At 42.6% G+C, this 26,583-nt stretch overlaps 1 protein-coding gene across 2 annotated transcripts in view; it reads left to right on the forward strand.

The window, feature by feature from the left end:
• The window catches only part of LOC138481015 (sodium- and chloride-dependent neutral and basic amino acid transporter B(0+)-like), a 995,695-nt gene that overhangs the window by 627,007 nt on the left and 342,105 nt on the right, over positions 1–26,583 (forward strand). For both annotated transcript variants that reach the window (XM_069612862.1, XM_069612863.1), the window contains one exon: positions 9,588–9,706. In XM_069612862.1, coding sequence (XP_069468963.1) covers positions 9,588–9,706 — 119 coding nt within the window. The remainder of the gene's footprint in view (positions 1–9,587; positions 9,707–26,583) is intronic.

Genomic DNA, 26,583 nt, shown 5'->3' on the forward strand with positions numbered 1-26,583 from the left:
TTTCAACATACTTATGAGTACTAGAGACATTACTCAATGTTTGCTCCTGTGTTTGGTATAACAGTTGCCAACATAATACCTTATTTCTACCAATCATGAGCTTTTAATGCGACAGTCACTTGGTTGAGTATTGGTTGCCCTCAGAGCCATGAGAACTAGTGATTTGTATTGTTCTATCTCCCACAAGATGCTCAGTGGTAGCCAACATATAGCTATAGAATGCTCCACAGCTTAGACATTAATTTACTACCAAAATGACTACCTGATTCAGACTCAATACTTTGAGCAAGACAGAAATGCGAATAAACGTTGTTGTTCAGCAAAGTGGCAGAAGTCTCTGCATTACCATTCGGGGCTGCTCGAGATTCTATCCACTTTGTAAATAGGAAAGTTTTTGTCCACATGTTTTTATTATCTTGTGTGGGATGAATCACAGGAGCGCTGAAGATGATCTGTAAATCAGATCAAAGTAATGTTGTTCCTAATTTCTGTTGGAAAGCCTGGTTTGTGGGAGAACTCAGCTGAAAGTGTGCCCATAATAACCATCCCTTAATATATGTATTTAGGACTTGACCTGTGTGTGGCCAGTAAGCAACCTCAAGTAGGAGCGCTATTTTCTTTAAGAACCCCCATGACCAGAGGTTGCTAAATCATGGGTAAGGCTGGCTAAACTATCTGGCAGTGGCTTGTGAGTTCCTTCAAATCTCCTGGCGAAATTGTGATAGGTTTGCAGTTCTCACAGATTTTCCATCCAGCCCTAATCTGCCTGAATTTCCTGTAGGAGCCATAACACTTCATTGAGGTTTGGGAGAGTTTTGGGCCGGGTCCTGCCGTGAAAAACATAAACAAAATAACGTTCAAAATGTGCAGGAATTGAGAGAATCTTTATTGGAAATGAAGGATTTGGGTGAGTCTGGGTGGGCGGTTAGCAAGAGGAAATGGAGTCATGTTTATCTGCAAATGTTATCTGACTTGGACAACACATTAAATGCTGCAGTGAGATGTCTCAGATGATAAATTCACCTCCTGCAGGCATGTATGTATCATCTGCAAGTCCCAGGTTTAAATCTAGGGAGAAGAGTTTAGACTTTCATCAATCTGAAGTTGATCAAACTAGTAAAGCGAAAGTGAAGACTTGTTCGATTGCTTGTCAGGCCAGTAGAGTCAGTAATGTGTTAAGCAGGCCTAGGCCTGTTGTTCCTCATTCAGTACTTGACACAATGAGTGTTATTGAGGTTTTTAATAATAAAATAAAGTTATGTTGTTGGTGCAAGTGATTTGATGCACTAGTGCATTCCATCAATTGGACCCCCAAAAAGTGACCTTTCATAGACATCCAAATTCAGGTTCCCATTTTCATCTCCTTTGCCAGATAAGGGGGGGGAGCATGGCTGTACATTTTAATGTGCATCCCAAATTCAGAAACAAGATGGAGTTTCAAATGTCTATAAAAGAAACCCGACCCCTTCACCATTCATGCAGTATGGAACAACATCAGGCTTGAACCGCTGCCCACAGAGATGGAAATGCTTTTTATTTTACACATTTGACAATGACAGGTCTTAAAGGGCCTCTCGTGAGAAATACACTCACAGCTTCCACAATAGTGAAGGAAGCCCCATACATGCCACCCGCACTAGTGTATGCAATGGGCTATCCAGTGCACCATTAGTGATGCAGCACAGTACTCTGGAAATGTGCAGGCTGCCTTTGTGAACATGGTGACCTGCTCATTTCTCAAAGCAATGCAAATGAAAAGAAGGACCCTCTAAGCATTTGTATTTGCATTATGTTTAGTGAATTTGGCACACATTGCTTTTGAGACCTGCTTGGCCAACATCGGCACAGCTGTCACGCCCAAGGACTAATTTGTGTAGATGGTGCTGAAATGTGCTTTTTTACGGATGGTTTGCATCACTGAGCCGAGTGTGTTTTTCCAAGTAGCCTGCAGGTGTACCAGATGGAGTTAAGTTTGTCCTGATAAATTCACATGTTTTAGCTAGGACAAAGACACGGTGCATTTTGAGGGAGTTTTTCTAGTTATCATTTCAGAGAGTGTTCGAGGCAGAGCTTGTCACTGGGAACCTGATACATTGCACCACAAAGTGCATCCTGTTTTATATCGGTGATGGATTTGTGAGTTTTGGGAGGTTTGATGAAGTTCAATGTGGGGTACTCATGGCTGGTTTGACGTGTTAAGGCAGGAGCAAATACTTGTGAGGACGAATTGTAATGTATATAATCTTACCATTGTGTGTTGATTGTGTCACGCGTGCTGTGGGAGAAGCAGAGCAGTGTCCGCAGTGCTGCATATGCTTGGAAACATGTTAGTGTGGTCTAACCACAAGCACCCAACAAAGCGATCTGGAGATCACTGACATGATGGGGCAGAGTCACAGAGGTCACACATGGGAGTCTGATGTCATTATTAACTATTGCGGAACTGTGACTATTTTATGTGGAACTCTCCTCTGATGGATCTCGTGATACCGTTGATCATCTTCAGTTTCGAAGGAATCTGAAGACGTATCCCTTTGAGTTTTTAATGAGTTGCCTTTCTGTCCTCTAACAGTTGTGTGCTAGCGCTTTGATGCCTTCGGGCCATAGTTGCGCTCTATAAGTCTTTATGCATACATACAACATACATACATATGTGTGAGCTGCTTTCGGACATTCCATTGCTGTTGGCTGCTACAGCAATCTGTGGGCTATAATAGATCTGCGGGCTACACCTGATCATATGGCCTGCAGACTGACCAATGGGGCTGATGGAAATGACACAATAGGGTTCTACAAAAGGACATTCAATGACATCATTATAAATGTTGCACTAGCCAGAATTGTTCAGCACTTCACTAAACATCATCCGATGTTTGTAAGATATTCAGGGTGGCACATGCACTGTTACAATATCTGCTTTTTAGACATGTATTAAGTATTCCAGTTCCTAAACCTTTTTTTTCTTTTTTTTTTCACTCATATGCATATGGTTGTGTATTAGAACTACAAGGCAGTATTATGATCCAACACTTATTTTGCCTGACATCCAAGGCTCCTTGCACAACTTTCCAGAGGATACGTGAACTTGCCCTGGTTGTTATCACATCACTTCCCTCGTTTCTTATTCATGTTGAATTTCTGTAGTCCACGGAATGTTCTATATGTTCTGTGTCTCTATCCTAATGTGTTTTCACTAGGTTTTTCACCTTTTTGGTGGAAGTCATTCACTGCTAAGCAGTACTAAGCATGCAGCCTCATAGTTGGCTTGATGGAAGAGGGCAAATCCTAGGGTATGGAAGCTTAAAGAGAGCTTGCCTTGTAACAACCATGATTTGCTGCACCAATGACCTGCCCACGTGACACATACAGCCATGACTCTGTGCAGCACCTACTGAAGTTCTGGGCTGAGACGTATCATTGTGGCCATTTAACAGAGACATGGATTGGTGTCTAGCAGCCTAGAGACAGCATATCTGATGTACTGCCCTCAAAGAAAAATCTTCTATCATGTAAGGCTCCCAGGCAATACAATAATGGGTTAGGCTATTTTTAAGTTCAAAAGATGTTGTACCAATAACAAATAAAAATAGAACTTCATCAGCATGCATAGACCCTGATTTTACAGAGCATGATCCCCATGCTCTGTGATACCAGTCAATAAATGCAGCCTGCCTCACACACGTCACTGCTCAATTTGGAGAAAACAATTCCTCAAGTGATATAACAAGGCAAACTGTCTGCTTGGTCACACCATATAAAATGTAAAAGACAGACATGCCCACCTCACCTTTATTTCTTCACTATGAACCAATGACATGTCATATCTGCTTCAGGGCCCACTGAAACCAAAAGCTGTGCTTGGAATGAGTAGAGGTGTGAATAGCGAAGCAGAGAGCTGTGGTGCTACAAGCAAGCCCTAGAGGGCCCTGCACACCTGCCCTGACCAGTGGGACATGCATCAATGCGAACCCCTGGCCAATGTGGCACCCCTCAAGCCTGCTTCATCAACCCTAACCCCTGTGAAGCCTCCTGACCACAACTGCCAACCTTGTCACCCAAGACACCTCTTAACCACAGCTGCCTCCTTGGCCCCTCTGACACTCCTCTAGCCATGACTGCCTCTGCTTGGCCTGCAAGATGGCTCCTGAATACAACTGCCCTATTTTTGCCCCTGTGAAATCCCCACAACACACATGCACCTCATTGACCCTGAAACACCGCCTTGACTACAACTGCCCCCCTTGGCTCCTGATATAGGGCCCAGATCACAACCTCCCCCTGTTGGCCCATGAGATGACCCCAAACCACAACTGTCCCCATGGCCACTGAGATAACTCTTGACCATAAATGTCCTCCTTCCCCCTTAGAGACGCGCTGGCCACAACTGCTCTGTTGCACACGAGCCACCCACTGGCAGCAAGTGTCCCCATTGGCCCCTTAGACACTTCTGCTAGTAGTACTAACATCTGTCTCCTGCTGCCTCCAGCCACCCAGCCCTGCCCTGCAAAATGGCTCCTCCCCACCCTCCACCTCACAACTACAGTAGAATAGTTGATATTGATATTGATGTTTTATTTCTATCACGCTCATACACAAGTGTTTCAGAGTGCGACAAGGCAAGGGAGAGGAACAGGGGAGAACGCGATCTTACTAGGCCCAGTGACATTGAGAATGCACAAGTGCATGGGAGAGGGGTAGGCGAAAAGTGCATGGCAGCGGGGAGAAGTGGAAAGTGCAAAGCAGAGGAGAAACAGATAAATAACAATAAATAAATAATAAAGGCAACAAACAGTTTTAGTGCAGCCAGCAATTTGCAAGTGCTAGGTTTAAGGCAGCAGATAGGGTAGGTCTGATAAGTGCAGGGAGAAAAAGGAGGGGGCTGTTTGGAGTTGATTCTCTCATCCTCCAAACAAAAGCAAGCTGCCTACATCACACCTGACTAGCTTGCCTATTTGTGATTCCAACCACATTGGGCATTCACAAGGACCATGGTGCAATCGTGGTGCTCCATGTTCACTGATGAAGAACTGTTTGCATTGTGGAGGATGCAGTGTGCCACACAGGTCTATGCCATTTAAAGATGTCTGCCTGCCAACACCACATGAACCGAGAGCCCAACATGGAGAATGCTGTTGCACCCACCCAAAACACCATGCCACATGTCCATAGGTGCTGGCAGGACCTATGGAGGCATGTGCACAAGCTGTGTTCACACCAGTGGAATGGGAACATAGCCACAGGAGGTGATGAACCCCTACCGAGCTGGAGCTTCGGTCATGGGAGGAGCAGGACCTGAAAGGTATTGATCTCAGTGGCATAGAGAGACAGTGGACTCAAGACTGGGGTTGAAGGTGTGTGCACTGCATGTATGAAATACAAAAGCAATGAAGTTCCCTGAAAACTGTGCAACAGATAAAACAATGTCGGCAACATCACAACGAAAAAACAACTTCAAAAAACCATAACACAAGAACATATAAACTCACAAACCATTGACCTGTCCCTCCATTTAGCACGCGCATGCATTGTTGCAGCTACTTTGCAGGAAAACTTTGAGAAGTGCCCAGTTCAGGCCAAGAGAAATCCAACCTCCCACACTACCATTAACATCCCCAAAATTCAACCAGCAGGATTCGTGGATAGTCTGGTCCAGGGCCTTGCCCCCAGTTGAGGCGCAGACCAAAATGCAAAAAACCTCGCTTCAGGTGAAATCAAGATTGAATGCAAGGGACAGCCCACATTACCACTTATGTGCTGTTGGCCCGCCTGCATGCAATTTACAATATTCACAAGCCAGAGCCAAGAATTAAATGGTAAAGTCATACAAGCACACGTTTACCCTTTCATTATCAACTCTGTGACATGGTAAAGTAAACAATACCTGCAAATACGCTTTGCAGTTGGCATTTTCTAATTGATTATAATAGAACCCGCCTAAAGAGACTGAGGATGTTAGCACGGTGGAGAATATATATCCTCACTGTTGTCCTCATTCTTGTTACTGCTTAGACATGCGGTGACACGATAAATGGAGGTTAAAATGCATTAATCCTCATTCCTATGCCCCCATGTAATATGTTGCTCCGTTTAAAAGGAGGCTGAAACGAAAGAGTATCTGTGCTCCTACCCAGCAATGAAATGGCCAGAATGTGTATGTTTATGGCAATACATGGAGGGAAGAGAATGTGCCTGCAGGAATGCTTGCCTATCATTTCAGTATACAGAGCCAATGCTGGTAGTGGCAAATCATGTGGCAAATGTGCAGCACAGCCTCTGCATACAGAGCTCATATTGCACTGCAGCTCTCCTGGAGTGTTGACACAATGTGAGTGTCTCCTGTAAGCCAGTGACTTACCCACCAAATGAATACATTGAAGGGCCAGACCAAATTCCTCTTGCCAACCAATTTGGCATGTCTTGGGGTGGGAGAGATCCTCATCATATTAATCTGCTTGATGTCTCCCAGCACTCAGTTTGCACACAGCAAATACAAGGTGAGCAGAGTGTTATGTGTGGACTCTGCATCTGCGATATTGCTTACCTACTGGACTGCTGCGTGGAGTATTTTTTTCCCTTTCCGTGCCTGGAAGCGTTGCTGGTCACCTCTGCTGCTGCCCTAAACACTCATAAGGCTCATTTCCACGGAGCGAACAGAGTGAGCAGAGTGTTTTTTGTGGAGTCTGCACCTGCGATATTACTTACCTACTGGGCTGCTGCATGGAGTATTGTATTCTTTTCCGTGCCTGGAGGCGTGGCTGGTCAGCTCTGCTTCTGCCATAAATAGTCATAAGGCTCATTTCGACGGAGTGAGCGGAGTGAGCAGAGTGTTTTGTGTTCTGTGCTCTGCTGGCTGTTCTCTGCTGCTTGGAGCACCATACCTTTAATATTAACTTGGTAAGGTAATTTCTGACCCATACCATCTACTGTTGACCATCGTCTGTCTCTATATCACTAATCTTTCCCACGCAATATGTGAATTTGGTGACAACGCTACGTGGGGGTTTGCGGCTGCACTCAGAACGGGCTGTGCAGTGTGCCAGTAAAGTGACTGGATGATATCGCACTCACACTATGGGGACTTACATCACTGCGGCTGATGCCAAAAGTTCATTTATCAAAAACATGCATAAACTCGACTCGCCCACTCCTGGCTTGCTTGACAATATTACTGGCTCAGGTCTGGTGCTCACAGATGTTGATATAGCTACATTGGCTGTGTATACTCCGAAACTCTACCCACGGAAAACCTTTCAATTTGTTCCCCTACCCGATTCACCTAGCCCTATTTCTTCAACAAGGGCGGAAGACCTATGCCCATCGATCACCGGAGCTGAAGGCAAGAGTACATGCGCTGTTACTGAAATAGACTCATGCGAACAAGGATGAGTGAACTGGCTACTGCTGTGCCCTGCATCGGCACAAACATGATTGAACTTGTTTCATCTGCCCTGGCTCAGAGCTTGGAACCTATAAACACAAATAAAGATCCTTTGCCTTTGAATAGAGATGATATCTCAAAAACCAACGCCTGGCACTGAGGAGATATCCCCGCCTCAAGGCATTGATGGTCTATTGCAAGTGGCCAATCATAACGTGTTGAATTCCAATACAGCAGGAAGTGAGTCTGACAGACAGCTCTCTAGCCCCGTAAAATAATTTGGTCCAGGTGCACCCGACCACTCTATTGAATGTTCTTAATCTATCTCTGCATTCCTGTGATCATTTGCCTTTCAGAAGAAACATTATAAGTACCTTCTTGAACAAATCGACCTGTGTTTCCTCTAATATGTCTTCTTATGCAACAAGGGAGAGAATCAGTTTGTAGACCAGGAGTAGCCGGGACTCTGCATCTATGTTCGACACCCTCGAACATTTGCTAGCCACTTTACTAGCCCGAGTTGATTTTTCATTTTCACTAGTGAAGATCAGCTGCAGAGACAAGCACACGTTACTGAAGCCAGTCTAAAGACGTTAATTGCTGCACCCCAACTTTTTTTCCCACAGCAGTCCCTCATGCTGCATTGGCTATTGTAGAACTAAATTTGATGTGATATTTTTAAAAGATCGAGCTGTGCAGATCAAGTTATGGAAAAAACAGAAGCAATTTTGAGGGCAGGTCAAGTGAAAGTAATGGCTTGGTGATCGAACTGGTCAATTGATGAAGGGAAATCAGAGAGACATAAAGATTGGGAGAAAATAACCTTGCCACAAATATTTACAAGCATCTGAGTAGGAAGAGGTATACATTTCAAGAGGTTCATAGTGACTGTTTCGACAGTCACATTTTCGAATGACAAAAGTTCCGACACAAAAGTGTCGAAAAAAAAAGTTTTAAATGTATATTTTTTTATGGGGGCCCCCTCAAACCCCAGTTTTGTTTTTTGTAAACACACTTATTTTACTATACAAATTAAAATAAAGCCTTTAAAATTAAAAAAAAATACATTCAACACTTTTTTTTCCAAAACGTTTGTTTCAGAACTTTTCTAATTCGAAACTATTGTTTCGAAACTTTGCCTGCACACCTTTCAAGACATCAATATCTGAAAGAGTGGAAGACAAAGAAGAAATGCAAAGATCATCTGGCCCATTCCAGAGAAGGTAAAAGTCACCATGACAATATTTACTGGACTATTGTTTGTAGTTAGAGGCAATAAGTTACAAATTGCACCAATCATGGAAATGGTGAAATAATGGGGAACATAAACAGATGAAAGTGCAAAGAGCAGATTGGAGAATGTTGAAAATAAAGAGCCATTTACTGTAAACTAGAGTAAAATTAATTCAGAATCTGGAATTTGAGAAGATATGTAAACATTGAAGAAGGACGTTCTCCAGATCAGATGAGTCAGTCTGGCTGAAGAATTGTCATGATTAGTGATGCATTTGCGAAAGCTGCACGCAATTTAGCAGCTTAGACTTTATCCTTCCTGACATTGCCAATGGGGTCTGGATATGAAGGTAAGGAACAAGAGTGAATAAAAGTCTTAATAGGAACTCAAACACACACATGTGTGCCTAAACGAAAATCAAAGGCCTATAAGAAGAGACATTGGAAAGAAGCCACTACACAAGATGTCTACAAAATGTGTCTAGATGTAAATTGACAGGTGCAAAAACAGAAAAGGCATCCACGTGGGTTAAAGCACTCAACACTCACTTATAGGCACGCATCAGGCACATTGCAATATTTGGCCTTTGTAAGATTGTCCTTTTCTGGAATGCCTGGGCTGAACACCTTGGGGGAAGCAGTAACGAGCAATTCAATATGTGTCATGTGTTTGCTTCATGACCAATCCTAGCAGGAACGAGGAAACAAGTCAACTTGTATACACACATTACGTTTGACAAGTGACCAGAAAGTAGGTGGATGAATTGGATTTGAACACATGTGAATTTGTTGGCATGAATCACTCCTGCATTTTGCATTGTAAAAACATTGTGATTTGATGAAGAGACAAATCAATGCTTAGGAACATACACATATGCATACTTGTTGGTTTCATCCTCATGACCAACTGCAAACACATGTTTAGTCTGCATTCTGAACACATATTTATTATTGATCGGATGATCTTCTTTTCCAGAAATTCTTACAACATCTATTCAAGATGCGTTCCCAAACGTAATGAAAAGATTCAGAATATACATCACGTCTGGATGCTGCATGGTGCTGTTTCTTCTGGGTATTCCTTGTGTTACACAGGTAGGGTCAACACATTACATTTTGCTTCATACTATTTGTGGGATGAATGCAAGTTATGCAAAATGTATTGATGATCTGTTCTGAAGCAAAGCAACATGTCTTCACATGGCTAAAAGATAATTGTATCCATTCTAGTTTAAAGCCGTCAAAGTAAGGTAAATACATGTAAGGGCCTCAACCTTATGTAGACATGATTTAGGGGTGACTATAAATATGCAGAGACACATTCAAACTAGTCCACATGTATTACGCGAGGATAATAATGTTACTTTGAGGTGCTGCAAACGTTGAATAATGATGTTGTGGCCTGCAGTACAGCCTATGGTTCTGCTTGCTTACCTTAGAGGTTCACACAGCCTTTTGACATCCTGACAGCAACACATAAGGAGTAATGTTGTGTGCCCCTCCACCCAGCCATACTTGTAAAACTAACAAAATATTCCTCCCAGCATTTGTAGTTCCATGGTTATCCCGGGCACAAATTGGCAGTCATTAATGGGGCCCAAACCTATGCTACAGGTTCTTAAGGCCAATCAGAGTCACCAAATCACCCGGAGATGTGTGTGGTGTGGGTGGTTGGGGAGTTAGATGAAAGAACAAACCCACATTCACTTTCCCTATGTGGGTTTTGTTAGACTGTTTCAGTCCCAGTTTGCAGTGTCAATTTGGGATATTTTTGAGATTTTTATCTTATTGAATTGAATTGAATTTTAATTGAATTGAATTGATATTGTATTTCTATCGTGCTCATACACAAGTGTTTCAGAGCTCGACTAGGCAAGGGAGGGGAACAGGGGAGAACAAAACAACAATCTTACTAGGCCCCATGACATTGAGAACCTGAAAGTGCATGGGAGAGGGGAAGGGGAAAATTGCAAGGAATGGGGGAGAAGTGGAAAGTGTGGCGCAAAAGGAGAACAGAATAAATAATAATAAATATATAATACAAGAAACAAAACTGGTAGTGCTGCCAGTAAGTGGCAAGTGCTGAGTTTAAGGCAGCAGACAGGATAGGTCAGATAAGTGCAGGAAGGAAAAAGGGGGTGGCTGTATGGGTAAATATACAGACCCCAGTGCAAGGGGCAGCTCAGAGGCAGTGCGGGAGGGTGGCAAGGTGAGCAGGAACCTTGGCCTGAAGGACAGATGGTGGCCAGGTGGACAGACGGTGGCCAGGTGCATGGTGCCAAGAGAGGCCCGATCAGCTGGGGAGAGGGGGACGAAGGCAGAAGCAAAAAGGAAGGTCTTGAGGTGCTTCCCGAACAAGAGATGGTTCTCCTCAAGTTTTAGAGTGGCAGGGAGGCTGTTCCAGAGGGAGGCCCCAGCTGAAGGCAGAGATCTACCCCAGCTCTTTACTTTGAAAAACAACTGACACTGAGGGAGTTAGAGGTAGAAGAGCGAAGAGCTTGAGAGGGCAGTATTTGCGGTGGGATAACTGAAGATATATTGCCCCAGGCCCCAGAAAGCCTTGAGGACAATGCAGAGGTTGTTGAATGTAATCCTTGCATCCACTGAGAGCCAATGGAGGGCATTCAGAGCTGGAGAACCATAATCCAAGGGCTTGAGGCCAAGGACAGGTCTCGTAGTCCTTTTCTGGATTAGTTGCAGAGGGTGGAGAGTAGAGGCAGGTAGATTTAGAAAGACGCTGTTACAATAGTCCAACCTAGAGAGAACAAGAGCTTGGGAGACCATGAGGTTCTGGGGGAAGGAGAGGAAAGGCAGAGTACCTCTGAGGAGGTGCAGTAGGAAGTTTGACTTTTTAGAGACATCAGAGATTTGGTGGGAGAAGGAAAGTGTGGAATCAAAGATGACCCTGAGGTTCTTAGCCTCACAGGTAGGGGTAGGAGGAGGGCCATAGGAGGGTGGCCAGAGAGTGAGGGGAAAGGATGAGGGGGATCTCAGGCTTGCTGGCATTCAGAAAAAGATCATTGGCGAAACACCAACCTAGAATGGCAGAAAGGCATTCAAAGATGAGAGAGGGAGATGTGCACCCCTCCGATTTAGACACAATCAAAGTAAACTAGCAAGGCCAACTCTGCCTTGATAAGACAATGGGCCTTCTCATTATACCAGATACTGCAGCGTACACCACTCTTAAGTCAGCATGACTCTTGAGTTGTATGTCTAATTCTAATTCCTATAGGATGACCACTCATTGTGGAAGGCAGTAGTGCTCTAAATATTCGTCAGACCTGTTGGCATGACAAAACATTGTGCCCTGTTCTCATAAATATGTCCTTCAAAGGGTGCATCCTTAGTTGCCCTTCCTTCAGCTAACATTCTCTTCCCATCACATTCAGACTCTGCAGCTGGATTCAATTAACATTTATCTGCGCACCGTGGATGCCTCTGACCTCAGCTTCTCTCTTGGGGGACAGAGAGGGGATTTGTCTTGGGACTGAGCTAAACACAGCTGCAGCTGCACATCAGGGCCTACGTTCTATTCTGTTCATGGTGTATTAGGCCCGGAAACCTAATACGGCAACATTCCTGTCTTGTTATGATGCTGACCTCATTTCTACCACTATACCTGTTTGACTCCATTGTCCACCTACTTAAGCTCTTTCTTCGCACCTCAATAAAAATCATAACCCCATATACAACTACTAAATGCATAGCCTGCAAGTGCAACATTTTTACATTTGTTGCTCCATCTGTGTTTCTATATGTGACTATCTAATATGTGTTCAAACTAGCTTCTGCCGCGCCAATCTCGCCCTGCTCACACTGTGGCACATGCTAATAGGTTTTTCTCAGTCTGAACCTTTTTGCCTGGCTGGGACGCTGTAAGTGCATCCCAACAAAGGGTATACATCGCTCCATAACCCAAGTGGAACAGTGTGCTGTAAAATATAAAATTTCATTTAAAATAAAATACAACATTTTCAGAGAAAACTAAAAAATAATGTTAATGAAACAGTCACTAAAGTATAGGATAGGTAACAGAAAGGGTTTTAAGGACTTTACAGAAATTCAGAAGAGAAGGGTGAAGACAGCTAGTGGAGGGAAAGGGTGTTCCAGACATAGGGAGCAGCAGCAGAAAATAATTGGGCTTAATAAAGTGCTTGTTTAAAGGGGGGGATAATCAGCCTTAAAATATCTGGGCTTTGAACAGTTGTCAACCCTCCTGAGATTAATGACTTAGTGGCCAACTAAGCAGCCCTTGAAGTGTGCATTAAAGTAAAGGGACAATGACTAGAGATCAAGCTATGGATTATTAGGTCAAATGTTCGTGTGACAGATACTAGGCGAGAGACAGAGTGTGATGAAGACTGAAATACAGCGAAAGAAGAAGCTGGGGTATTCCCAGAAAATAGGCATTAATGCCATCCAGGCAGGCAAGAACAATAGCCTGAACTATGGTATGAAAAAGGGAAAGAGGTAGAAATGCTTTGAAGTCCCTAAGAAGTGTCCACTGAAAAGACACAAGATTGAGACAGTCGAGAAGGAAGAGATGCAAAGTGCAGAGCAGATTTGAGAGTGAAAGCACGAGACTTCAGAGAGAATAGCAGGGAAGGGGTTATTCTAAAACAAGACAGAGGAATATGCCACACTTCAAGAAATATCATTGATCCAGAGGAAGAGAAAACCAAATGAAAATGTCAGTCGCTTAGGTTTTCAAGAAAAAGGACACGTCCACTCCTCACAAATACCATGACAGTTCCACAGATGAAGGGCATTGTCCAGGCAGGGAGAACACCCCAGGGCAAATCTGCGTGTCAGGGGTGTACTTGTGCACTGCTAGATATACTGGGGTTCCAGGTTCACTGTCACATAGACAACTCATATTATCACAGAAGCACAGAAGCTAATAAAATGGTTCAACAAAATAGAGCACTTTTGAAAGATGCCAGAAATGTAAATTGACTATTGAACCCATGTTAAAATATACTTTTTCAAATCTATTCCATCAGCTGTGTATGGGATGGAAGCATGGGATAAGCCAAATATTAGCATTGTATAAAACAAAGAAAATGCTTTTATTTTCATTATTTAGGGTCCTCTCCAGACAGTGGTGGACTTTTGCATCAATTAGTAAGAAGGCTGTGACTATATCTAGGACTAGTTCAAAAATATATGCTTTCAATTCAGTTTTGCACCAGGGAAAATATTGCACTAGTGTAAAAACCAATCGGTATTAGCACTAGGCAAAGAATTAAAAGAATAAGGTGTAGCCCTAGGGCAAACTTTGCCCTTGCACTAATAATGTGCAAATTTGCACTTGAAATGGTGACAGTTTTTGCAATTGTGTTAACCCGGTTGCATTTGTATGGCGGAGAGTATGGGGAGGCAGGAATAGATATTCTGTATCTCTCTATCATAAAAATGAATACAAATGAGGTATGGTGTAAAAGGCATGGATACATTGTTTACACGTTTTTTAGGCATGCATTTTATGATATGCAAGGCTCAACATGAGCCCCCTTTTGTTTTATTCTCTTTGCACAAAAATGCCATTAGAGAAATTAATCAGTTAAATACATTGTTTGAGAGTAGGTATTGCAGGAACATTTTGGCCTGATTCATGCAACGTTTTCCTATGGGATTGCACCATTATAAAACGCTTCCATTAATCAGGCCCGAGGGTGTATCTGGATAAAGGGCTGTCTCACCTGGCCATTAAACATTAGAAAAGCATTTCAATTAAGCTTCTTTTAATAATGACTGTTACTGACCTCTGGCCTTGAACTCTTGAATATGAATGCAAGTGCCTATTGGAACACTTAAGTTAAGATTCCATGTCTCTGTAATGCTTATATTTACTGTGCAGTACTTTACTGTGCAGTAAATACAGTGGATGCCCCTCTCTCGCTCCCCTGTTCTAGCCCTGATCTGGGTATATGAAGCGGGGTCCCACTTTCACCCCATACCCTTGACTCAGGCTCTTTTGAAGGGGTCTTCACTGCATAAATCTCCAGTAGCCACTCCTCGTCTTCCGATTCCACTTCTGTCGGATGCGCCCTGCCCTTCTTTAAGCCCCTTGTTTTCCACCTATTCAGCCACTACCATCCAACTCACCACTAGCCTCCCATACACCCACATTCGATGCTCATCTCGCAGCCATGCCGCTATTTCTCACGATGCAAGTGTGGAGCAGTAAAGATCCATGTTGCATTTGCGGAGCAGTAAAGACATGCCACCCTGAGGTGATTGTAATGGATTTCATACGGCTCTTCACTTTTTACAAACACAGGTATGGCTGATCGTTTGTCCTCGTGTTAACGAATAGGGGATCATACACATTGCCAACCTGAATTTCTGTATTTGTTTTCCACTCAATATATGCCTGTGCCAATAGTAATGGCATGTATTATAGCACATAGCTTGGCAATTAGAACATGATTTCCTTAATGTGTGGTCATGTTTTAATATTGTTCATTGATGACATTGACAGCATTCATTTTTGATGGTCTTCATACAATATACTTTATTCTGCTTTTTGTATTTTTTTAAATACTGTATTGCTCATTGTAGGTTTTTAGTAATAATGTATCTATTGTAAATTGTTTTTGTATTTGGAGGACGTTTCTTAAAATGCTTGTAATGTTTCATTAAACATGATGATGATGACGGTGATGATGAGGAGGAGCAGGTGTTTTCACAAGACAAACCTGATTGTTCCCAATTCTGAAAACATCAGCAAAAGCAGCCCTTTTCCCCCACCACCTCAGTCTCCACAACCAGTTATGTCTTCCCTGCATACCGTGCCGGTGGCATCATCAACAAGCTGTGCCTTTTTCCTACAATCACCCTCACCACTGCTTGGATCCCTGTGGGTGTGCTGTTATTTGACTAGATACAGAGGGTCTGAATGATGTATCATGATGCTACGTGCTGACTGTATTGCTATGATCGTACACACTCCCCAGTCCCTCTGGGCCCCTCTCCTACTCAGGCTCCCAATCTAGGGAGAACACAGCTGGCGAGACCAGCCAATCGCATTGGACCTACAAAAACGTCATCGAAGATTAACTCCATTCAAGTTTAAGGTATGTATACATTGCAACACATCTGTGGGTAGGGGCTGCAGGCACAGCCACTCATCCATGCACTTTAGAATGCAGCTATGGCTATGCAATTCCGGTCTTGTAGCTTGCATAGCCGTCCACACTGAAACCCCTAATCTACCTCAACACCTCTGCCATTAGTATACAGCAACAACCTACTAAAACGTTTGGTCTAGCTGGGCACCCATTGAATCTCTGGCATTAGCACACTATCCTAAACCACCAACAGCACCTGCCCATGTTCCGGACCTCCAGGTTGCTTACTGGAGCTTAGCCAGCCCACCTAGGTCCTAACCTGGAAAAAAATATATGCACATCTTATACATTAACTGTTGGAATAACCCACATTATGGTCACTGAGGGCGCTCCAGCCACAAAGCGCATTGAGGCCATACAACTGGGGAAATGTCGCTATACAAATGACAAATACAATACAATACAATACAATACAATACAATACATTACAATACAATACAAGGATGTATACGACCTGCCTGTGAAAATGTTGTTTGTTGCCTGACTGCCTGCATTAAAACGGCTCGGGCCCCCATTTTTACTGTTCATTGGAAACGGGCACCCAAGCAATTTGTGTCCCAAGCCTCAATTGTTAAGGATGTAGGTGAAAAAACCACTGCAACCCCCGAGGCTACAGATACTTGAAAATGAGGAGCGGGGGACACCCCCGCAAACCCCCCTCCTCATATTCAAGTAATAAGGTCAAAAAGAAAGACGGGCAAAAGTGAGACCTATAATTAGGTCAATTTGACCCAACAACCACATGTAAATGGTCAGATTGGGTAATTCCCAATACGAAACATGACCATCAGTTGGGGAATATGAACCACATGCAGTGGTGGATACTGCGGAGGGGCAAATGCTCCTGCACCACATTACCTTCTTGTAAGTGGTTGACTGGATATTTGGAAAATGGATAGGACAAAAAGAAGGTGGAGGGATTGTTATTTGAGACAGAAGGCTAGGTATCAAAATATGCTGGAAGTGTTTGAGTGGGTTACAAGAAGTTTCAGAAGCCCCTTAGTTGCAGGACTGTGATCATACTTGAACAGGTGTGCATGTATAGCTCTGACATTAGTTAATGTGTTACTTGGAATGGAAGGAGCTAATTCAGACTGAAATTTAATACATTGACCAAATGTTGGCACAGTGGGTTGTGCTCTGCCAACTTAAAAACTCCAACTGTTTGTATTATACATATCTGAATTTTTCAACTGAAACACGTAAAATGCTGCCAGCTAGGAATGGGTCATTTGCGTTATTACATTTTCAGTAATGCATGGAAGAAAGGGCAGAAAGTAATTTACATACTGGAGATGCATGGACATTTTACCATTGAAATTGCTGTCAATATTATCAGGGTAGATTCTGAAGAGGATTTAAGGTGATATCACACAACAGATATATTAGACAGTCTAGTAAGACGTCTTGAACATTATACTTGATTGCTTCTGAAAATTCACTAAATTGTAATCATTGATGGCTTTGTTTTAATGTTTGCAATTTTGGGAAAGTACAAGAAAGCACTTAATTCCATTTGTAGAATAAGAAAATGCACCAAAGCAACACATGGCAGGTAACTCATATTGCTTGTTTCAAGGTGTTTTGTTCTCAAGGCTAGCATTGATTGTAGTAGGCAAAACATGTTCCTTTGTCAACAATACTCCGGCTGGAAGATGTCTCTCTGTGAGTTACTGTGATTGTAAAATGTTGTGATTCGTACTCAAAGACTAGGCAATAGTAGCACAATCACTAACGGCTTCTATAAAGAACCAGTCAGCACCACTTAAGTCACTAGAGCTATGGCATGTATTACTAGACAGACAGCTCCACTACTGGCAGTTGCTAGATCTGAAATTGAATACAACCAGCTGTCTGCCAAGACATATAAGACAAATATAAGACTTTTATTTTTACAAATAGGTTTTTAAATGCCCGTTAAATGATGGGCTGGATACTTACAACCACTTAATAAAATGTCCTCCTGCATACAAAGAAAAATATGTTTTTTATGAAACTGGTGTTTGCTATGGCTGTGATTTATAACCACTGAATATCTTGGGTCCAATATTATACAATCTTTATGTTGCTGAGGCAGGTGGGGCCTTGGACCACAGGTCTCTTGTTTCACCCAAAATATGGTCTTTGAAACTCAACTGGGCAGCTTATGCCAATGATTTCTTTTTGGTTGAATCTACACTCATAGGCCTGCAGAGGCTGATTACTCCTTTTGGGGAGTATATTTATCTTAAATGTAACCCTGCAAAAACGGTCATAATAAAAATGTCTAAAGGGCGCCAACCAAATTCCTTGAAGTTGTGATGGTATTGGGCAAATAATGAGTTTGCATTCAAAGATAACTTTCAGTATTTGGGATATCCCATCATAGCAAACGATACAACTATTTGTTTAACACATAACTACATAAAAGCGAAATCTGTGGGGCTGATCAGACAAATGCGACAAATTGATAGAAAATACAGTAAATTTTCCTTAATTCCTTGTCGTGAATTTTATAGAGTTAAAGTGTTGGCTAGACTATGTTATGGACTATAATATTTCCCTAGGCGGTTTCTGCCTGGGTTTAAGATAGTGTAGAGTAGAATCTGGAGATCTGTTTTATACCATCTCCCTAAATGAGTCCCTTTGCAGATTATCAGATATGAGCTGGGCCTTCAGTCAATCTCGAGCATTGTATCATGGAAAATACTATCTTTGTTAAAGAAATGTGAAATCAGCCCAAAAGGGAATCTATATAACTTGCTTTGAGTCAATGACATGGTTGGTTTCATGAAAGATCTCTGTGAAGATTGTGAGAGGGCTCTTTTGAAATTGGGAGTATCATTTAATACTCTCAGGACAAATCCAATAAAGGTGAAGAAAATTACTAATAGCATGGACTGGGCAAAAAATAGGCAAGAAGCCCTGGGCTTCCAGCTTTACTGCCAAGTAGGTTAGCTACAAAAAGTGCCTGGATCAATGGAGAGCTACCTGACAAAGTACCTGATCAGAAGTGTAAGGAATAATATTATGAGAATTCGATTCAACGTAATGAAAACAAACCAAATAATGTCGATTTTAAATCCACTGGATGTAATAAAGGGCAGATGTAGGCACTGTAACATTGGTTCAGAGCTGGAGTCCTTAATACATCTATTGTTAATATGCCCTGCTCTGCATAGTATGGGTGTACAATACTTTAGAGGTTTTGTAAATTTAAAGTGGATACCTTGTTATTTGTTTTGATTAACAATTCTGCATGGGGACTCAATGTCTCTAAAGTTAAGGGTGCTATCCTTTCTAAAAAGGGTCTGTAATATAGATTAAAGTCTGATATTGCTCTTCTGCCAACCCCTGTGGCTATGTTGTCGATTAACGCTTGTTAGCCAATGCTCTGTTCTCTTGTGTCTTCTATGTTTTTGTTTTTTCTTTCCTTGTTGTCTTTTTTCAATGTGTTTATAAATTCATAAAATGTTTTAAAAAATCTTACTTTAAAAGAAGGAAATATATTCTTGTAAAGGTTTTTTATAAACCATATACAATAAAGGTGAAAGACTATTGATTATAATCCTCTCTTAAATACCAGGAAATATAAGACAATGTCTATGTAACTAATATTTGGTATATCTACTGACAAAAACACCTTTTTGTAATTTGCAACTGGCATAGTCAATAGCAGCTACTAAACACAATCTCGGCCGACCTACCAAGAAATACAATACTTTTCCTCAGAAACTAGTATTTGGTTTTGCTACTTGAGGAAAACACACTCATTTACAGACAGTGAATATAATCTCAGCCTACCAACTAAGAAATACAAAATGTATTTGTAATGTATTTGTAAATTCATAATATGGTTAAACAAATCTTACTTAAAAAGAAGGAAATATATTCTTGTAAAGGTTTTTATAAACCATATACAATAAAGGAGAAAAACCACTGCATATAATCCTCTCTTAAATACCAAGAAATACAAGACAATGTCTATGCAACTAATATTTGGTATATCTACTAACAAAAACACCTTTTTGTAATTTGCAACTTCTCAAAAAGCCGGTTTTTGGTCTCCCCACTTAAGGATGTCGCCATCACTTACAGCCACTGGATATAATTTTGCCCTGTCTACTTATAAGTAATAGAAATGTTCTCAGGCACTAGTATTTGGTATGGACACTAAAGAATGGCATAGTCAATAACAGCTACTAAACACAATCTCGGCCGACCTTCCAAGAAATACAAGACTTTTCCTGAGAAACTAGTGTTTGGTGTTGCTACTTGAGGAGAACACACTCATGTAGAGACAGTGAATATAATCTCTGCCTACCAACTAAGAAATACAAAATGTTTTCTCTGAAACTATTATGTGGTTTGTTATATAATGTTCTCATATTCAACTGTGCTGCTCTATTAACTTTTAGATATGATAAAGTTGCACTTCAAATTCTCGTGTTTATAATTGAATGAGTTTATTATTGTGAGGTCTAATATATGAGGTTGTGAGGTCTAATATATGTCAACAAGAAACATTTCATCACTAACAATTTATTTAAAATATAGAAATAATCACATTCAATTAGTTCCAATGGTATTCTAATCTGTTAAATCCTAATACATTACATCCAATCCAATCAAATGTGTTGGAACAATGAACATTAAGAGCATATAACAATTGGTTTCAATCAATGTTATGTTCAAATAATGTGACTCGAAAGGCCAGTTTAATCGATTCCTTTATCATCCAGTAATTTTACAGTCTTCCAACTATGTATCTTCAAACATTGATTCTGTTAGTCCTAGCCTTAAACCGTGCAATTGTATTGTGGGATGTTTTTACCCATGCATCCGAGCCATACCTCAAAACTGTGCAGTACTGACATGGAAAACATCATGATGGCCAGAGCTTCCCAGAAAATGCACAGGGAAATACATGAAGAATAGGCTGCCACTCATTTTTGCCGATGTTATGGGCACAGAAGGACACTGCCTAAAACCACCATTGGACTACCCACACAGTAGTCTGAAACCATTGGGAATGGCAATGCTGATTGCCAAAAGCCAACCCATAACTGTTGGGAATTCATTTTCTTAAATCCCAAAAAGGGGTGCAGTACCAGTACTCACCACTATCCAAAAGCCGGCGTTTTAAAACCACCAGATTTTACTTTTTTGTAGAAAACTGAATAAATGAACCCAAAACATGCCAAAGAAAGACATTTTCAGAGGTGGATCCAATGTAATGTTATATTCTGAAGTGACCTGAAAGTTTATAACAAGACTGGCTGAGCTGTGGATTTCAGCAGTTTAAGTAAATTTGGACCGAAAGACGCTACAAATCTAAATGTTTAAAAGAAATGAGTGACCTACTTTGAGTGTCACATAGGTTGCAATTGTTTAAATGTCATAGTTTTAAACTTAGAATCAGCATTCTAGCTGCATATGTAAAAAATTGTATTGACTTAAACTGGGGAACAAAAAGTGACATTTTATCTGAAACTTGGCTTAAGGAACTGAATTCTGCCTGGCAACTACCCCCATCAGGAGTGAAACTTGAGTCACAGCTGTGTTCCCAGGCCAATCTGCCTTGTGCTGGCCACACTAAGGATATGCCATCTCTCTGATAATTGAATTAAGGGGAACCCCCACAGAATACAGGAGCTCTGAACAAAGCCCTCTCCTGACTCAGGCAGATGGTTTATTGCAGATATCGTAAAAGTAGCTTCCTCCTGAAGCAAAGGGGAGGGGCACTGCCTGTGAGAGCAAGCTGGCTTGGCAGAACTGGAAAAACCAGAAATTCAACCTTGTGCTGGAGGAAAACCACACCCCTTTGGGGCCAGAACATAACTCTAAAAAGATGAATAACTCATAGTGCGGACATGTGAAAATTTTATAAATGATACCATAATTCTTGTGATTTTTCTGCCCACATTTTAAGACGTGCTAGGACCCGGTGGTATGTTCAGGGGGGTTTTAGCGGAAAAGAGGATATTACTCAAAATGTGTGCATGTGAAAAATCTGACACTTCATCAACTAATGTCCATACTCCTTGCGCACATGTGTGTAAATTTGGGGTAATGTACGGTATTGCAAACCAGTTAAAAAGTGCAAAATATTGCCATTTCTGAATGCAAGCTCCCAGGAAGAGCAGAGTTTGAACAGGAGATACCTCCTGTGATATGTGAGGGGTGCGTGTAATTTTAAAACAATATGTACCTCTGCAAATATGTATTTGGTTCAAATCTAGATTTGTGTGTAAGTTGACAGGAGGAGTGGACTTTCTGCAGGCTGTAAAATGACATCACTCTGACAGAACTTAGCTCCCCCAATCAAGTGAGAAATGGAAGTTTGACCAATTAGAAGCTGAGACAGAGGTAGGGTCAGTGATGCTCACACACACCCATTTTCAAAACACATAAAAACAGAGAGACAGGACAGATAGGGACTTTTTCAAATCCATTTGCAGCTGGAAGCTCTGCCGGGAAAATCCATACTTTACCTCCATCAATCTCCAGAGAAAGCTGTGCAGAAAGATCCAGACTTTAAATCCCTCAATCTTCAGAATCCAGAGAGAGAGCAGACCCAGATCACTGTGAAGTGCAGAGACCAGAGTCCCGTCTAAAACCTGACCAGATCCATGGCGAGGCCCATTTCACTCAAGAATATAGTGTGAGTACCTAGAAAACTGTGCAGAACCAATCTCCTAGTTAAAATAATATAATTCAATCTAGCTTAATCTAAGTAGAACTGTCTCCTAACTGTCACCTGTCATTTGCATAGCTGTCACCTGTCATTTTCTAGTTGCAAGCTGCACTTGTCTTTTTGAACTTTAAAATTTCAAATCTGAAAAACAACCTTTATTTAATCGCTCATATCTCCGTGACCGTTTGTGCTAGAGACTTGCAGTAACTTTCATCTGGAAGCTGAGGTCCTAGGCTTTCCTAGGACCCCAAAACGATAGTGATAGTCCTTGTAGTTCCTCTGTAATCGCGCCAGACGCATCCGCGAATTTTGCCGCGATTTGAAAATTTCTCCACTTGCAAAAAGATAGCTGCTTTTGCTTTCCTCTGAAAAAAAATCGTTTGCCTCATAAAAACTATCCCTGCATCACTGCTAGAGTGAGCCTGAGCTAATATTAACTTGATTTCACTCACCCTGAACCTCTAAAGGGAATTAAAAGCATTTTAGCATATTTTTTTTCTTCATTTCCAGCACATTTAAAAGCATTTTGCCTGTGTTTTCAACTTCTGTAGTCTAACTTGCTGGGTGAACTGAATTACATTTGAATTGCATTTCTGAGAACTGTGTGCTTCCTTCCATTTCCTTGCATTGCATAAAAGGGGGGGTGAATTGCCAGAGAAAAGTGATTACATTGTTTTGTTGAAATCATATTGAGTATTTTCTATACTGCATTTCATTCATTCAACCTTGCATTTCCTTGAACCCTATAAAACATTCTCTTCCACATTATTCTTCTGTCCCTATTTACCAGTGTGCTATCTTATCCATTTCATGTCAACTCCTTAGTGATTATAAAGAAGTGTGCTAGTGCCAGATTCTCCGTTGTTAATCTTTATCATATCAGATTAAGTGTGATATTCAATTATTAATTTATTATAAAGTGTGATAGATATATATTGCTTTACTTCTCAAATAAACCTTTTAATTTGCAAAACAGAACTACTTCTTGGCTCAGTGGGGTCAGGAGGATTCCAAGAGAGGGGTGCTATATAGGGGTAGTCATCCAGAACGCATGAACTGGACATAAAGATATATCAATAAGGGTTTTCATTCAGTATTCTAGACTAGGCGTTGACTTGGCTGTAGTGCTGAATTGAATCCTCTTACAAATTGGGGGCTCGTGCCGGACGTTTGGGTTAGATCTACCATTTGTGCAGATTAATACAGCGTGCCAGCTGACCAGATACACATATCCGGTCGGATCACCACGCTGTGTTACGCTGTAAAGCATTCCTCAAAAGGGACACTCCAAGAAAAGTTCTGTTCTGCAAAAATAAAATACAAACTTCTGTAAGTCAGGACAGAGACCAATCTCTAGAATGACGACCTTAGTAGACATGAAAATAGCCAGAGAGCACTTCTTACATAAGTTATTTGTGAGAGGTGAATGGGCTGAGCAGGGCCAGGAGGCCTGGTTGCAGGCCATCACGCGACACGCCACTGAAACAGGGTCAGACTTATGGAGAGATCAGGGTCCATTACATGTGGCCCTGAGTGAACTATATATGGCTCCTAAGGCCAAAGATGAACACGACAAGATTGTTAGGATAGCGGCATATTTATATTTATATATGGGAGCCATACAGAATAAATGTGCTGAAGGCCATGATCTGGCAAAAAGGCAACATATGGCGTTAGAGAAGGCCCAATCTGATCTGGACTCTTCTGAGCAAAGGCTGCACAGAAGCCAGGAGTCAGAAAATGAGACCAGACAGTACATCACTAAAATAAAGGAGGATATGGATGTGCTGCAAAAGGAAAAGTCAGAACAGTATACCAGATTTCGGGCCTTGCAGAAGGAACACCAAGAAGGTTTTGACTCCCTACTGCAAAGCCAGAAAAAGCTGGAGCAACAACTGGACTTCAACAGGGTATGTGCTGAGCAGGTAGTCACCCTGCAAGGCCACCTAGATAGGGAAAAGGCAGAAAGCAATAAACTGATTCTGAAAGACCTGGATACCCAGGCAGAGTTTGATGAAGAGCGCCGGAAAGCTGGTGCCCTTCAAAGGCAGAGGGATGACCTGGCAGCACAGATGCAGGCTCTCAGTCAGGAAAGAGACACTTTAGGCCAGGAAGTCTGCCACTTAAAAAAGGAAATTGAAGAAAATCACCTGGCTCTCCAGGGGCTGGGTGACCTCCAAAAAGAAAACCAGAACTTGGTAGAGCACACCAGAAGGGTGGAAGATGCTCTGGCAAGAAAGGAGCAGGCCGGTAGGGATGGGACTCAGGAGGTAAACCTCCTGCAGCAAAGACTGGCCCAGTTCTCCAGGACCAACCAGGAAGCACAGAGGGAAAATGAGGCCCTCTGTCAACACAATGATAGGCTCCAACAACAGGTAGCGATGCAGGAGAGACTGATAGAGTCTAGTAAGGCCTTGACTGAGGAACTGAAAGCACAAATGCAGGCTCTTGCATTGCAACAGGGAGAAGGGGCGGATAGAGATGAGGTCCGCTGGGAAAGAGAGACTCCTGACCATAACCTCAGGAGCCCTAACACCAGGGGCCTTCATCTCTCCCAGTCCCTGGACTCTACCACCCCCATGTCCCCTGGCGCACATGAGCACAGGGCCACAGGGATGGCAGATTACTATCCAGCTAAAAGTATGGGGCTCATAGGCCAGTACCACTCAGGAATGGAGGGGTGGGCATCCGGGTATGGGCACCCAAGTACAGTACAGTTCAGTGGGGAACCCCAGGAGAGTAGGCCCATTAAGGGCATCCTGAAAACCTCTGCCCAGTTAGGTCAGTGGGGGGGGTACCCAGCAAATCCTGGCAGCAAGGAGGGATCTGAAGACTCCTCTGAGCGGTACAGGAAACAGGAGACCAGGTCCCCACATTCTGCCAGCCATTCCCAGGCTCGCAGAATCCGGGAAAACCTGGAAGATCTGACGGGAACCTCTGGGAGCAGTGCCTCTGAGTCAGAGGATGAATGGACAAGAGTTACCCGAACCAAAAAGGCCAATAAGGCAAAAAGGGCCTTGCTTAAGGACCCCTTAAAGCAGATTAAGGCGATCAGGAGCGTCATCACGCCTTACCATAAGAACGCTAAGTATTCTGTTTGGGAGCACTTAGAGTTGTTTGAGCAAATGATGGAGACTTTCCATTTGAAGGACAGCCAAAGCTGTATCCAATATGTAAAGTGGACCTTCTCCCCGGAATACTCCAGTTTCTTTGCGGGGCTGGAGGACCAAAATCATTTAAGATGGTCCACCTATATGGCGGCCATCTTGAAACATTTTTCCATTCATAGAAATCCTCAAGAGGCTCGCAAGGCAGCCTACAATTTGCAATGTGGGGAGGATCAGGCCCCACAAGAATTTGTGCAAGAACTGAAACGTGCTTTTGCGCAGACCACCAGAAGGGTGCGCACAGACAGTAGAGAATTCATAAATACATTTTTTCATGCCTTGCCCAAATACATAATGACCCAGCTCGTGAGGGATTTTCACGAGAAAAGATCTTTAGACTGGGTCCTTGAACAGGCTACCCGGATCTATGAGGTGCAGAAACCGGTAGATAGCAAAAATAATGCTCAGAAAAACCCCAAAGCCAACAGCACCCCTGCTGCTGCCAAGGTGGCAGAGGTAAAGGTCACCCCCGTTTTAGAGTTGGAGATGGGGGGGCCTAAAAACCTACCTGCACCTAATAATGCTAGGCCCAGGAGGTCCTCGGGCCAGTCACAGACAGGGAGCCAGGGAGGCAGCCCCACAAATGGGGTCCCTCGCTCTCCTGATTATGTAAGTCCCCGTTACAAGGGAAATCGACCCATCCTGGGTTATGTGTGGACTCCTCCAGCCCAAGGGGGGGGATCCAGCCAAGCACCTAACCCAGGGAACTTCCCTCCCAACTTCCCACAGGAGGGCAGAAATTCTCCAAATCCTGGGCAGAACTTTTTCCCCAGGTATCCACCCAATTTCCAACCCCAAAATCATCCATCCTTCTTTCCCCAATTCCCTGAGCCCAGACAACCTAATCCGGGAGAGGGGAGGCCAAGGGTGGAGGGGTACGCAAATCTTCCCAACCCGGGGTATTACCAGAGGAGGGACAGCTACCCTTCCCGGGATCAGCCTAGGGGAGAAAACAGGGCCCCATATCTGCCTGAGCGGGTTTCCCAGTTAGAG

Source organism: Ambystoma mexicanum, chromosome 5p (assembly GCF_040938575.1).
Source record: "Ambystoma mexicanum isolate Mex_15411 chromosome 5p, UKY_AmexF1_1, whole genome shotgun sequence".
Classification (NCBI taxonomy): domain Eukaryota; kingdom Metazoa; phylum Chordata; class Amphibia; order Caudata; family Ambystomatidae; genus Ambystoma; species Ambystoma mexicanum.